Below are 15,318 nucleotides of genomic sequence, written 5' to 3' on the forward strand. Positions count from 1 at the left end.
AAACCATGCAAATGCTCTGAAAATAAACCAAAGGATTTGATGGAAATATCAAAACCTGTAGAGAAAGGAGCATGCCAAAAGCTTAAGTATATTCATGATGTGAAGAATAATAATAGCAGAAAACACATGTTTTAAGGGTTACACATATTACCTTATTTAATCTTCAAAAACACCCAAGACGTAGGTTTATTATTATTAACACTTTAATAATGTGGAAACCGAGGCACAGAAAGTTTAAGAAATGTACCCAAGGCCACAAATTAGGAAGAGGGGAGCTGAGACGTAATCCCTGGCAATCCTGCACAGAGTCTCCGCTTCTAATCCCAGCATTATTACAATACATTATTAGTTCATGATACAAAGTACAAAGAGTAATTTTTTAAAAGATTGAGAAAAAATTTTAAATACAACCCTTTTACTCACCAAACTTTTCAACAAATCTGCTAATAAAGAAAAACAATGAAGGTCAGAATCTTTTATGTTATATGATGCTCAAGCTAAAAAGAGAAGAAAGATTAAGGAGTAATAGGATTCAAAAGGCAAAATAAGAATTAAATTATTCACAAATTATACAATCAAGCTCCTGAATAATTGACAGCTGCCAATATTTGTGTTAGGATGTATCTCTTACATCAATTCCCCTGAACAAAAAGGCTGAAAGCAAATTCAAAACATCCTGTTTTAAGACGTTTCGCTATTTCTTTTTTTTTTAAGGTTTTTTTTTTTTTTCTAAAGTAATATCTATACCCAATGTGGAGCCCAAACCCACAACCTTGAGATCAAGAGTCACATGCTCCACCAACTGGGTAAGCCTGGCATCCCTCCTGAACAGATGCAAAAGAAACAAAAATAGGATGCAGGAAGTACTAATACTATGGTACCGTTTAAGACGAGAGAAAAATGCTTATTACTAAAACTATATATTTATATTAGAAAAGAATACATGAATGCAGAGTGAGCCCAAGCACTTTTCTATTTAGATCTTGCAAACTATCACGTGAGCTATCTGAGCCGCCTTCCTTTTGGTCTACCTGTGAGAACTGCAAGAGTGGCTGCACGGTTTTAGCTTAGACTCACACTCCAGAATCTTAAAAAGTTCAAAGTCCAAGCCATAAAAATCTACAACTCCCAACCTCTTGCCATTATTTTATATGAACTGTAAAATCCCTTGAGTTTACACACCAAGCCGTGGCCTACTAGTGCCTGGTCTCAAGTAAGGTCACATGCCAGTGTCCTTACCAGTCCAGCGGTTTAGAGTTGTTACTGTTTTTCAAGTCAGCGTGGCCCAATGCAAACACGTCAAAGGCAAGTAAATCAGCCTGATTTAGATCAGCTACAGAGTATCTACAGAGCTTTCTTGGCATAATTTTTAACTTAGCCTTATGGATATCTGAGCTCATGACATGATGATCATTGCAAAGGACTGGTGGAGGAGGGAAGAGAGGTAACAAAAAACAGTAACAGTCCAGTTATGTCTTCTTGTCCTCTTCCGGTGGCTCAGTTTACCCAGGTAAGGGATATTAAAGGGAGATGGTGAGCAGAATGATGAGAGAACCACCCACATAGAAATAAGGTCTACACTGAACTCTGATAGAAAAGGAAAGGGTAAAGCAAGGATGCTTGCTCACCTTCACCCTAAAAGCACGTGTTTTCCTAGTAATTGTTGACCTTCCTACAGAATACCTTGTGCCATAAAAAAATGTAGTGTTCACTAAGCACATGTGGAGGGAGTCACAGGGCTATATTCTAAATCCTGATGGACTCATCATAATCTAATAGGAAGAAGAACACCCACAGGAGAGAAGACAGCGAAGACCCAGAGAAAATGTGGGGATCAATCCTAACACATCATTCTGTCACTTGAAAGTGGAAATGGCAGAGAAAGTGATGAGACTGATGACCTTGGAGAGGCAAATTCATGGGTTCTAATCAGATTTAAGGAATTTCTATAGCTCAATGACAACTACATCTAGAAATCATTTCAACATATATTTTAGAAAACCATCATTGCTAAGAACTGATTGATGAAAGAGAAGTTTCTGTTCATCATTCACTTAGATTCTGAACAAATACCAGAATCACTCAGCTGAGTAAAACAGGTTGATTTTCTCAAATTTCTTACACAAACCATGAGCAGCATTTGTCTTTCCTCTCTGGCCAGTGAAGCCAACAGACCTTGGATTCTTTAACGGAACAGGTCTCATTCTCTAGAAATAGGCCAGAAAGACTTTCTAACCCCAGAAGGTCCTCTGATCTGCCAAACCATAAAGACTTCCAGCCTTCTCGTTTCCAAAAGGCATCTAATCCTTAGTATCTCTAGAGTCTTCTTCCAAAAGTCCCTAAACACACAAAGCCGTCTGTCTGAAGTTGATCCTCCTTCCTAGCAAGCACAAGGACATATCTTCATATTTAAAAGAACTATATTATATCTTTGAAAACAGCAATTCTTTATTCTCTTGTGGATGTATGCCTTTCAACCCTCTTGGGTATCTTTCTTTATGTCAAGAGCAGTTAATTTTTCATCTCCAAAAGCTGTGTGGCAGGAATCTCCCACTTAGCGTTAGCCATTAATTAGCAAAGCACGGAGCATATCTATATATGAATGTACAGGGCATACAGTGTGCATACACCTGCAGGAACACAGACATTTAGGCAAACGTGCAGAGTTGTGCAGCTTATAGAAAGTGAGTAGTTTAAATAATTAACATATAGTTATAATAATGTATAGGTACACATAAATTTAAATATGTGCTTTTATATGTACATATAGATATTACGTACACATTATAGTTTGTAAAATTCACCTTCACTCTAACTTTTACGTCTGTAACATTTCTAACAGTATCAGTAAATACATTATGCTCCTTTCTGTGACTTACAAAGAATATATTTTCCTCTCTAGTAAATGCCCTGAATTATGATCTGATCATCTTTTTCACTGAAAAAGATCATGTCTCTCCCTCTCAGTACTTTAGAATTTAAGCATTTGGAAATGGCAGCAATTGTGTTGGAGAAATCAACTATTAATTCTATGTGCAAATAGCCCTGGCTTCACTTTACAAAATACTCTAAGAATCTATACTTCATTTAAATTGCTCAAAGTCACAGAAGGTCTGTGCAGGAGTTTTAAATTTTGCAAAGCATCTCTTGCACGGGCCAGTCTAGTCCTAGTGTGCTGAATCTTTTATCAAATGAGAACATCATTTCACAGCATAGGATGCAATACACACACAGTAGCAGGTTTAGAATGGCATATTCACGGATATGCGCATTGACAGTTTGAAAAGATACAAGGCAGTATGATAACAGTCATTATCTTGGGGTGGATTTTTAGGTAACTTTTTCTACTTATTTGCTTCTTCCATTTATCCCCACAAGAACATCCCTGCTATTGTGTGTATAATAAACCCCTGCTGAATAAAAAAATAAATCTACTCGTAATGATCTCACAACAGCCAAAATATACAGTGAATCCATTTATGAAACATGTATACCAATGAGCAGATCTATCAAAATCTATTTTGATCGATAAAAAGTACATAGAGTATACTGGAGGCTCAATCAGTGAAAAGTATATTGGCCACCTGGACTTGTATTAAGACCAAGTGCAGGTAGTGAAAGTGGAATAAGGCAATCCTGACACAGAAGACAACACAGTACAAGTCTGTGTGCATGATCTATTGTAACTGGCCTGGTCTGGGTATGGACTCATTCAGGAGCACACATTCCTTTATCCATGGCAAGGCAACAGAAGGAGTAAGGTGATGTTCTGCGTGAAATCTCCCATTCCTGCGCAGAGCCCTTGCTGTGGGGCACTGAATCATCTTTTGCACTTCCTCGTATTCTGAATGATGCAAACAATTAACTACTCTCCTGGAAACCAGGGCAGAAGCTAACAGACTTGTCCAAAAAGGCTCCATAGAACTCAAGAATCTAAAATGCCCAGACTCAAGTGTGTTCCCACAAGGCTCTTGTTCCTCTCTCTTTATACATATAAAGCATGAAATACGGAGATTACAAGTGAAAAGCTAGGGTATTAGAAGTCTAATATCTATCTCTGGACCAGAATCTTAAGAAAAACCTTGCATAACAGTACCAAAGTCTCTCTCACACTGCGGGGATGTGAGGTGCTAACAGTGTATAATAATGCTTTATTCTTACTCAGAATAAAATATCATCAGTCCCTAGGCAAGATGATCTCATTACAGACTTACTGTGTGAACACGCTGAATACAATCACTTATCACATGTTAAACCCCCACACACCCCGCAAAGGCATTTTCAACAGCGCAGAGTGGTCGGAAATACGTGGATGGCAACCCAGCCCCCCAAAGAAAGTGCCGTACTCAGCTTTTAGTGCCTGTATATTCTTGGACTGCAGCTGGTCATTGGAGAAAAGCCTGTCCACACCTATCCACCAGACCTGATCCAAGAGCTTTGCTTCAATCTGGGCAACCCCCCACACTTACAGCCATAAATGCATTGGCACTGAGAAAGACTGCTGAGGATGTGGCACTCCAGGTGTGGCTTTATTTCTCACTTCACCGGGTCAGCTATTTAGGCCTAGTCTTCTCCATTGGCTTGAAGCTTTGTTCACACCATCTTGGGTAACACATCACATTATTCTTCCTTATAAAAACAAATAAACTCAAATGAGCATTCTGAGTCAGTTCACCCCTCCAAACACCTCTGTCTTCCCCTCTAATTTAAGTGACACGCTTTCAGTCCCACCCAACCGAAAGCTTCCCATACTTTCAGGTGAGGATTGGCCAGATGTCTTTCTTCGTTGCTTGGGTTTCCCACCTTCCTCGCCTCCGCAGATCCCCGAGGATCTCAGGCTGCTGGCCACCACTGAGTCACCAGGAGCACAGCACTGCAGTACCTAGCACTACCCGCCATCAACTACCGCCAGAGTCAAATCACTGCACTCTTCACTCTCTCCCCCTCCCCTCCAGAAAAACTCAGCTGTCCTGTGAGGCTGGACCAAAAGAAAAAAAAATGCTTTCATACTTCTAATGGCTCCCCTCTGAACCAGTGCGTCGGAAATTTATACAGTTCTAGAGAACAAGGTGCTGGATACATTAGTTCCTAGCCGACTCTGTTCATTCCAGCCAGTTTCAAAAATAACCTGTTATTCCGAAATAACTCCGATCTACCTAAGTGCAACACAGTGCCTGAGGTAAAATCGACGGTCGCGAATAAAAATTACAATCCAATAAGGCATCACATGTTTCATAACTGAGTGTGGAGAGAAGGGGTGTGAGAAATAATCAGGCTTCCTGAAGAACCCCAGATGGTTTACTGAACTCCTATAGTTGCATTTTCCATTCTTCCACCGCACTTGCACGTGTGGACTTTCTCTATTTCAGCCACCAATGTTTCAAACTACAGTCCCTTGCAATAAACTGGCAGTGTGATAATTTACAAGCACGCTGGGCAACACTCAGAGAGACTTTGCAGAAACAGAGTTAGAGCCAAAGCTAACACACAGACAGGAAGGAAAAATGGAATGCCTTATCAGAACAGAGAATTTCTATCTTTAATAGAGTACATCATTTGATACATATGTCTGCATTGATGTGTACCATGGGGCTTTTTTGTTGTTATTGTTGTTATGGTCTGTTTATTTGGTGGGTTAGCCAGGGAATCTTATATAACACATTTCCTGTTTCAAATGTAGCAACATGTATGGCATTGCACTCCTATAAAATTCAGACTCCCCACAGCGGGTCCCATTAGCCACCCCAAATCATTTTACCTTGCACGGTTTCTAGATGATTGATGAAAAATCAAGAACTGCCACTAGCCATAGTAAAAGATTCGGCAATCAGCTTTACCCTATATTTGAAAGCTAACATTCTGGTGGTATGATTTTAGGGATTTCAGAAAACCATTTTCATCCTGATGTTAATAGATTACATGAGCCTGACCTACGGAGGGAAAGGAGTCCAGTTTTCTCAGCCAAAACACACGTGAGCCTACTTCAGTCTTCCAGGGCAGAGTACAGTGACTCTACCCTCTGCCTCTGCACTGGGGTGTTCTATGGCCACAACCTTTGTATCTGATTTCCTTAACAAAGAAGCAGATCTGCACCACTTGTTTGGCCAGAAAGCACATAACACAGCTACAGCTGAACAACTTCCATTCATGCTAGCTCAATAAACAATGTGCATTATATAATGAATGAGCCTTTTCTGTGAACCCTTCTATTGGAAAACATAGGCACTTTCTGCATAGTTTAAGCCAGGCTACAAGGAGCAGTTACCCCTCGTGAGATCAAACGTGGACTGAGTAATGTATAAATCCGAACAGCCTACACTCTCAGATGCCTTTGCAAGCATCCTAATTTCTTTTTTGCATGACAAGAAATTATATAATAAAAAATAATCTCTGTTCACTCTGAACTACACAGAGAGCATTTACACAGCAGCTAGCAAGCACCCGAATGATGTTGGCTTTCAGCTCCATGTTCCCTGCGTTGCCTAAGAAATGGGGTTGGGGGGGGTGGTTAGTGAGAGGAGGAAGAGGAGGGGAGAGGGAATCAGCTATCTATGAAAATACTTACAGCCTCCGAGTCTTCAATTCCATGCAGGTACAAATTGTCATACATGGAGGTCTGAGAATCCAGAGCACTTCTTTCAAGGCAAAAATAAAATTGCTACAGAAGCCCCAGCTACAGCTAAGAGATAGAAAAGGCCTGTTGGAAGAACTGCGTCTGCCTTATCAATTCCTGTGGATTTACTAGGCAAGATGCTATTCATTCACATCACACAGGGTGAGGTTATCCCCAGAGGCAGTCCAGCCCTGGCATTTTATCTGCCTTCCCAATACAGAGCATAAAAAAGCAAAACCCTTCCTCAACCACAGACTGGTGACTGAGCTAGGAAAGCGGCCTGTGATTGGCTCAGCTTCCCTGCTTCAGTCAGCTGAAGAGCGTTCCCTTGGAGAGTGGAGGGCGCCTCAGAGCATCCTACCCAGCCAAGAGCTGCTTCCTGTTTCGCCCGTACTGTGTAGTTCTGCAATATACACTTATCGATATCTGAAAGGCTGCTTGGAATGCTTGGAAAGGCAGACTCTTGAATACTTCAAACACAACTCCTCACCTTCTTAATTAAATTCACAATGGGTGGGTGGGGGGTGGGGGAGCAAAGGAGAAATTTTATTTTCAGAGAATATTGTATAAAGACAGGCAAACAGATACTAATCTCCATCCAACATCTCTGCTTAACAGATGCAATTTAAGTCAAACAGGCAATAAGTCATTTAAAATTAAAAAAAAAAAAAACCACCAAGGTAAAGGAAAATGTTAAATAAACAGATGGTAAGATTTCTTGTGGGAATTTCTGCTGTAAAAGTTTTCAATGTTCTCGCTGAAGTCTCTCTGCCCCACTGGTAAGAAAATACCTCCGTGACCCAACTGTTGAAGTTTGAAAAAGAAGCCCAAAGACTCTCAAAGGCTTGTAGTTAGATGCAAAATGTTCAATGTCTTTTTAACTTGACATTTTTAACCTCCTATAAGTGACAACTAGTATTTTAACTTCAATCTCTCACCCCCTTTCCAATACTTAGACCTTTAAAATTCCTAAGACGGCACTGATCATCTCCCGAAGCCCAAACAGAAAATGCCTACTCTCTCCCTGTGCTCCCACCACACCACAATTCAGCTTGACCTAGGACAGGGCCCACGCTGGAGCTTACCCAGATGCTTTCTGGTCAACCAATAAGGTTCTGCAGCCTTCAAACAGGAGAGCTCTATAGCTCACACTAAGAGAAGTCAGCTAAATTTGGAAAAAAAGAAGTTAGTGATGGGCAAAGAACATAATCTAGAGAAACTGCATGACTCACTGGGGTAAGCAGTGACCCAGAAACTCAGAGGCTCTGAGTCCAATATCAGCTTCAGCATTAATTGGTTGGATGACTCTGGACCAGTCACCATTTCTACGGGCTTTAGTTTCTTCACCTGCCAAATTGAGGTAAGAAATAACTCAGAGAAAGAACTTTGAAATCTAAAGTGCAACATAAACACTTATCAATGACAACCCTGCTTTGTCAGCCGGAAGGCATTGGCTGCAGTTCACGGGAGCTCAGCACAGGAGTAACTGGCTGGCCCTGGACCTAGGAAATAAGACCTGTGCTTCTAGCCAGTATCTCTGAAAAGCGTAACTCTTAAAGGAACAAACCTGAATCACAAAAGGCAACCCAAGAGTTACAGCTGTTGAGCAGAGCAGTGTTCTTCTGGGTCTGCACTGACCTACCGATATCTTTCAATTATAGTTGCATGCCTAGGAAACAGCACCAATACTTAGTCACTTTCAAATATAAAAGATGGCAAAGGGATTCATCTGTCCTTCAGAACCACAAAATGGTAGGGTTCATACAGGATGTCATCTGTGCCATCGCAGAGGGAGAAATGGCAGAAGAGGATGGGGGCAACTGGCAAGATTTCAGAGGGAAAAACCCAGGGCCAGCTCTACCTGTTGACAACTGTGGGTCCTGGAGCAAGTTCCTGCCGGGCTGAACCTCAGCTCTCCCCTCCATAAAGCAAGAGGACTGTGTCAAAGGATTTGGAAGCTCAAATTCTTGTATCAAACTCTGTTATTATAATTAACTACAGCCATATGGTATTTCAGCCAGAATCTGCAGAAAATTGAGGCAAGAGGGTCTTTTCTCTCCTTGGATTTTCTAGATCATTTCCTTACTTTACCACTTCAATTGGGAGTATAGGTATTTCTGGAGTATCTTTAAATAGGCAACTAAATTACAGGTGAAACGAGAGACAGTCCACATCCATAACTCACCCAGGTGAGAGAAACTGCTCCCTACTGGGAAAACTGGGCACAGCTCAGTCCCTCTCCTGCATTTAATGGCCTTGGAGTGCTCCCGACAGCTAATGTGAGAGTCCAAAGGAGGTTTTTAAGGAGAAGGGGCTCATTCTGTGATACATAAATGTATGCAATAAGCAAGTGGGACACCAGGAGGGAGACAGTGGATAGAGCAGAGCATCCCGTAGTTACTCCTGCAACTCAGCCTCTTCAGGACTAAGAACAATGTGAAGCAGGGGCAGGCTGGCTTGGTCTGCTTCCCAAGACATTACAAGAATGCTGGACTCAGAACCAAAAACTGTTAGAGGTGGGAGAACCTCAGAGGTCACCTAATCCAGCCCTCATTTTAATACCAGAATGGTTAAAATGCTGTATTGAAAGCCACAATTTTTTATACTTGAGTGTTCCTTCCCCACTCCCTTCTTTTTTTTTTAAGATTTTATTTTTAAGTCATGTCTATACCCAACATGGGGCTCGAACTTACTACCCTGAGATCAAAAGCCGCATCACTGAATGAGCCAGGCTCCCCTCCCCACTCCCTTCTTGATGGGGTTTTCAAGATAAGGGATGAGAAGCAGTGGGCATGTTCCCAGGAGGAATTTGGCAAAAATAGAAGCAGGTCACTTTGGTGGGGAAAACCCCTATCTTTTCTTACTTTCATCCTAAAAGTGGTCCCATCCCAAGTCATTTGGTCACCCGCAGCTGACAAGAGAAAAATCAATGAACAGACTGGGGAATCTGCCCCTAGGATTTCGATCTACACAGACTAAGCACCACACCCGCAAATCACCCAAAGACTTCAATCCAATACTCAGGCTAATCCCAGAGTTCCAGAAGACCTCTAGTGAGAGATTCATTCTGGACTTCCCCCAAAGGAACTCTGAGGAGTTTCTAGGAAAATGAACTCCAAGAGAATTTGCAAGTGACAATCTCTGTGCCTATATTCTCAGAACTGAGAGCTGGCGGAGAAGTATTGAGAGACCCCTGGGAGCTTCCTGGGCCTGTTTCAGATCATCTCAAGTCCCTAGTTTTTGATAAAAGGGCCTTGGGATTGCAGCAAGTCTAAGTTCCAAGGGCACATTTCAATTCTCGCTGCAGCATGAGGTGAAAACTAGCTAAGGGCCTGGCACCCTCAGGGTTTTAACTTGAAGAGTTCTCTAGTTCAGTGACTGGCTGAGAGGATAAAAGAGACACCACCCACAACCAGTCTCCTTCTCCAACGTCAGGCTAAAGTGAGAACAAGTCTGAAAACCTTGTGGCTCAGCTTGTGTTGGTGTTTCCATGAACACAACTACCTCTCATGTTGAGTAGTCTCCAAAACTGCATAGCCGCCTCCCAGAAAGGCTGCCTTCCATTTTGAGGCTGCTCTGCGGAATGTGTGTTTCACCCAATTCCATTCGAGCCAACTCTCATTACGATCCACAGTTCAAAGTCACAAGACCTCATGAAATGGCATTGCCTACCTGATTCTATTTTGTAAAGTCCACGTGATTCGTGGTATGGAGGTAGTTCTTGCAACTTGACAAATGTCTCATCTGAGCTCAATTCAGTGGAGGAAGTGTTATGGCTCTCGACAAATCAGGAAAGCTCTCTTCGGTATCTCAAGGGAAGAGTTTGGTTTTTGTTGGTTTCAAACCTATGGATATGGAGTTCCTTTCCCTTACCCAGGCTGGGCTTTGTGGTCAGCAAACCCATGGAGTTGGCAGCACAGTCAAAGGTCAAGCATTTCTCCTTTGCACTTGTCTTGGGAGGTGGGGCGGGAGGGAGAGAAAAGTGAAAAGCTAGCTGATTAGCTCTGAGCTCTAGAAAGCCATGATCAAGACAGCTGGTACTGATTTGGAAGCAAAAGGGAATTCTGCTATCTGATTTTCCATCCAGATTTCTCCAGAATTTCACTTTTCTAAGCCAGCGTAGTTATATGTTCTATAGCAGGACTCTGAGAGGTCAGGGAGAGACAAAGGAACAGTGTTTGGATTCTTATTGGCTCTATGGGCTAAAGCACAAACCCAAGGCTTTTGCTTGCCAATTCAGCCTTGGGGTTGTTTTGCTCTTTGTTTTTGTTTAAGTTTTACTAAGTGAACACAGTGTGCTCGATGATTTTCTCCCTCTTCTGTTCTGCAAGTATTAATCCACTCATTCACCTCTAGAAATCTGTGCGGCACTGTAAGCATTAATATTGTAACCCCTGTTTCCTCCCTGATGTGATTCAGACAGGTGGTACCTGCAGAGCAGACAAAGAAATGGAAATAACAATACAAAACACGACCATCGATTCCCCTTTTAGCAGTTTTCTGAGTTTGAGTTTAGACTTTACTACCTAGAGAGGCACATCCTGGACTCTCTCTGGGCCTCATCTGTAACATGGAGATAAGAATAGTTCTGGATCAAATGAGTTAATATATGAAGGGTGCATGGAAAGTGCTGGCACATTAAAAGGCAGAAAGGAAGAACTGGTCTTTTTTTTTTCCCAAAGGAAGTAGTATGGAATCAGGGCCGCCTACCTCGCCCAGCTCCAAGGCCCCCCACATACTGCAGTTTGTGTGAATGGTACTCCCAGGCACGGTGTAAGAGGAATACTATGGAACAGAGTGGTTAAGAGCAGGGACTCCTAACACATCCCCACTGTGCCACTTCCCAGCTGGATAACACTCAGCAAACCACTTGGTCTTTTTGTGCCTCAATTTCCTCATTTATAAAACGAAGATTATCCTAAGATTATCGTGCAGATCAAAAGCCTTGATACAGGAAAGTGCTCAGAACGGTGCCTGGTACAAACTCAGTGCTCCACAAGTATGAGCTGCTTCTTTAAATTGTGGCCTATGGGGCGCCTGGGTGGCGCAGTCGGTTAAGCGTCCGACTTCAGCCAGGTCACGATCTCGCGGTCCGTGAGTTCGAGCCCCGCGTCGGGCTCTGGGCTGATGGCTCGGAGCCTGGAGCCTGTTTCCGATTCTGTGTCTCCCTCTCTCTCTGCCCCTCCCCCGTTCATGCTCTGTCTCTCTCTGTCCCAAAAATAAATAAAAACGTTGAAAAATAAAGTTACTCGTTAAAAATAAATAAATAAATAAATAAATAAATAAATAAATAAATAAATAAATTGTGGCCTAAAGCCGTGGGATGGGATTTGCCTCTGGGATGGGATTCCTACTACCTGCCTCTGATGCTGGCCTGGTCCTCTCCATCCCCACCTGGGTCCCTCGTCTCAGCCAGCAGAGCTGAAATCAGCATCCTGCCTCCCGCTGCCCTACTTAACTTCATGCCAGCCTCCTCCCGGTTGCCTACCTGCTTTCTCTGGCCAGGCTGGCTGCTCCTTATGCTGAAGCTGGCATGCACGCCCAGGCCTTCTCAGCTTGAAAGCACCCCGACCCTGCAGCCACCACACTGAGCGCCACATTCTCCTGTGTGTCCCAGCACACGAGATACCCACGCTCCCGGATACCCAGCACTCCCGCACCGGCCTTCCCAACGGACTGACTTCTGTCACCCCCGCCAGTCACTCCTGGACTGCCCCAACCTGTCACAAACCACTGCCAAGAAAAGGTCCCCCGTGGAAATCCTGTAACACATGCCACTATTGGTTCTGACCAAGGAGGCGAGAGGAGTGTGAGAAAGACCGACACAGAGAGAGACAGGGATAAAAAGGCAGAGACGGAAAACCCTAGAGACACTCAAAGTAAGGATGAATATATGGAGTAGCTCCCTTCCTCCCTGCCATTCTTGATGGCTCCAGGAAAAAAATAATACTTCATAATTCATAAAAGAGCAAGTGTGGGTAAGGTAGAAAATTCCCATGGCCTATTCAACTTGACAGAAGATGACAGATCCCTCCCTGTGATTGACATATTACTCAGAAATCTCTCACTTCCTAAAATTTCTGTTAAAAAAAATTGCCAATCTCTTGACAAAAACATTCCACATAGCCACAATTTTCATTAATGCTACGTAACTCTACCTTCCATTCTTCTCCAAAATGAACTGAGGAGACTAGTCCAGCTGGCCTCCTCTCTGTCACCTATACATCATTTAGCTAATATTATTCATGCTAATGTAACAGTTACAGCTTCTACACTGCCACCTGCTCTGCACTACTTTAGAGGCTGGGGACTCGAGTATCAGCAGGACAGGACTGCATCCTCCTGGAAGCTGACAGGGGGACGATACGGTAGCGATACTGGAGATCTCGAAGACAGAGACTGAACCAAGGAGATGGTTGCAATCCTGGAGAGTAATCTGATTCCTTTATCTGCAAAGCTTCAGCAGGGGAGAGAAGCAGGAAAGGGGGAAGGAAGAGCTCAGTCTCACCGATGCGGCAGGGCAGAAATGAATCAGTCACCAACTTACTACGTGGCTTTGGGCAAACCACTTTCCCAAGCTTCCTAATTTGCTATCAGGGGTAAACCTTAGTTTAGGGGTTTTTTAAGGTGAAACTTGTTATATTGCATTTTCTCTACTGTTACCACTTTTAGGTAGAAATTCATGTTTTTCCCTCCCAGAGGGAGTTTTTCTCTCTGATTTGACAACACAGTTTATGTACAGATCCATTTGGCCATCAAATAAACATCCACAAATGTGTATTGGGTACCTAATATCTCCTCCAAACAAAAATGAGATTGTGTCAGATCCTGTCTGAAATTTTTCAAGGCTTCCTGTTGTTCTTAAGATAAAGACCCAAATCTTTAATGTGGTCTAGCATGGCTTGATGTTTCTCTTCTGTCACCCCTCATTTTGCCCCCTGTGTCCTTTACTCTCTTCTGTACAGCCAGTCTGCTCTTTTTGGACACATCACACACACCCCACAACCACTCTGCTTTGTCTATTCTGAGTCCTTTGCCTGGAACCCTATCCCTTCTCCCACCTTACCCTCCATAAATATGCATTAGTGAAACTGATGAATTAATACCTTTCTCCAGAATGTGAGTTCTATGGAAAGAGAAAACTTGTAGCTTCTTATTCACCATTATATCCTCACTGTCTAGCCCAGAGCCTTGTGCATAGTTTTCAATAAATATGCGAATAATTCATGAATGGCCCTGAACTCCTTGGCTACTTCTGCACTTTGGCTACCAAAACAGTGTAGTGAGTAACACACACACACACACACACACACACACACACACACACAGAGGCTTACAAAATGAATTGTGGATATTTTTTGAAGATAAGAAAACCCAGAACATGAGCATCCCTAGAGGGTCTACACCAGATTGTCTTCATGCCCTGACTGGGAGAGCAGTCCTGTTCAGATTTAGATTCTTACAAATTAAATAATCTAGGTATGATGTACTGGTGTTGCTTTAACAACATCTTTATTTCAAAGAAAACAATTATCTCAATTTACAATGTGCTGATAATTTGGGGGAGGGAGGCAAAAGACTCCATGATCATTCATATCTTCAGACCCTTGCTCACAATGTTCACTCTGTCTGGGAAGTCTCGTCCACTATGCCACACTCCACCCTCAACTTTTTGTATTTGGCGAAGTCATTCCTTCTTGCAAGTCCAATGTAAATGTCACAAAGACCTTCCCCAACTCCCTCATACATTAAATACTGCTTCCTCTATATTCCTTTAGCACTCTGCCCTTCTCTACTTCTATTAATAGGCTTAACACATGACAATGTACTTTGTCCAATAAACCTGCTCCTTCCACTGCAAGATAAGCAACTAAAGAACAAGAACCATGTCTTACTCAGTTTTGTACCCAAATGCTTCATTCCATAGAAGATCCTCCATAAATACTAGTTGCAGGAACTAAATGACACACATGAAAAGAAAATCCACATTTTGAGCTCTAATGACACTGCCGTCATCAAACCCATGCAGACTATGCTGTAGATGTTTGATTCTTAACAGAATCAAAAGAAAAGGAAATGAGCCAGGAATCTGTGAGGTCAATTTAAAGGCTGCTATAGATTTAGAAAAAAAGCCACAAAAATGGAAAGGCGTGTCAGAAACTCAGGTATGAGCTAGACTTGGGTCAGTTGCAGAGTCTTTTCTTAGGTGGAATCTATGAGCAAAGGGGATATTGGTACATGATGGACGAATAGTAGTGTTAGGGTCCTGAGATGTTTCCTAAAGCTTTGCTACGTCAGAACATAGTTTTAAAGCAATACCTATTTCCCCTTGGAAAAAAGTGCCAGACCATGTATCCTTAAAGGGCAGGAACTATGTCTTTTTCATCTTTATGTTAATAGGAGTTAGACCATCTGACCCAATGCCTATCAAAATAACTAGAAAATAGAAGTTCAGTGACTACACTGGAAAAAGCCAAGTAAGCAAGTATGATATAGATGACTTCCACAATACCACATAGCCTGAGGGGACCATGGTCTCATGGTCCCAAAGGCACCTCACCAGGTTGTGTCATTTCTTCTAATTTTTCTTTCACAAAATGCTGACAAAACTAAAATGGTGGTCAATTATAGCAAATCCCCACCCCACCTGCTCCATCCCCTTAAAGCCAGACCATTGTAATGCAAATTTTTAGCCACAATAAGCC

General features: G+C 42.5%; 1 protein-coding gene across 6 annotated transcripts in view; it reads right to left on the bottom strand.

The window, feature by feature from the left end:
* CACNB4 (calcium voltage-gated channel auxiliary subunit beta 4) overlaps window positions 1–15,318 on the bottom strand; it is a 257,596-nt gene that overhangs the window by 138,808 nt on the left and 103,470 nt on the right. Inside the window, exons 1-2 of one of the 6 annotated variants that reach the window (XM_045479827.1) lie at window positions 6,566–6,859; window positions 4,470–4,625 (exon numbers count right to left, since the gene is read on the bottom strand). The exons of 2 other annotated variants lie outside the window; for them this stretch is intronic. In XM_045479827.1, the coding sequence (XP_045335783.1) occupies window positions 4,470–4,475 (6 nt within the window). In that variant the 5' untranslated portion in view covers window positions 4,476–4,625; window positions 6,566–6,859. Of the gene's footprint in view, window positions 1–4,469; window positions 4,630–4,752; window positions 4,839–6,565; window positions 6,861–15,318 lie in introns of those variants that run through there. 3 more of the 6 variants (XM_045479825.1, XM_045479826.1, XM_045479824.1) reach the window with 3 other exon arrangements.

Source organism: Leopardus geoffroyi, chromosome C1 (genome assembly GCF_018350155.1).
Source record: "Leopardus geoffroyi isolate Oge1 chromosome C1, O.geoffroyi_Oge1_pat1.0, whole genome shotgun sequence".
Taxonomy (NCBI): domain Eukaryota; kingdom Metazoa; phylum Chordata; class Mammalia; order Carnivora; family Felidae; genus Leopardus; species Leopardus geoffroyi.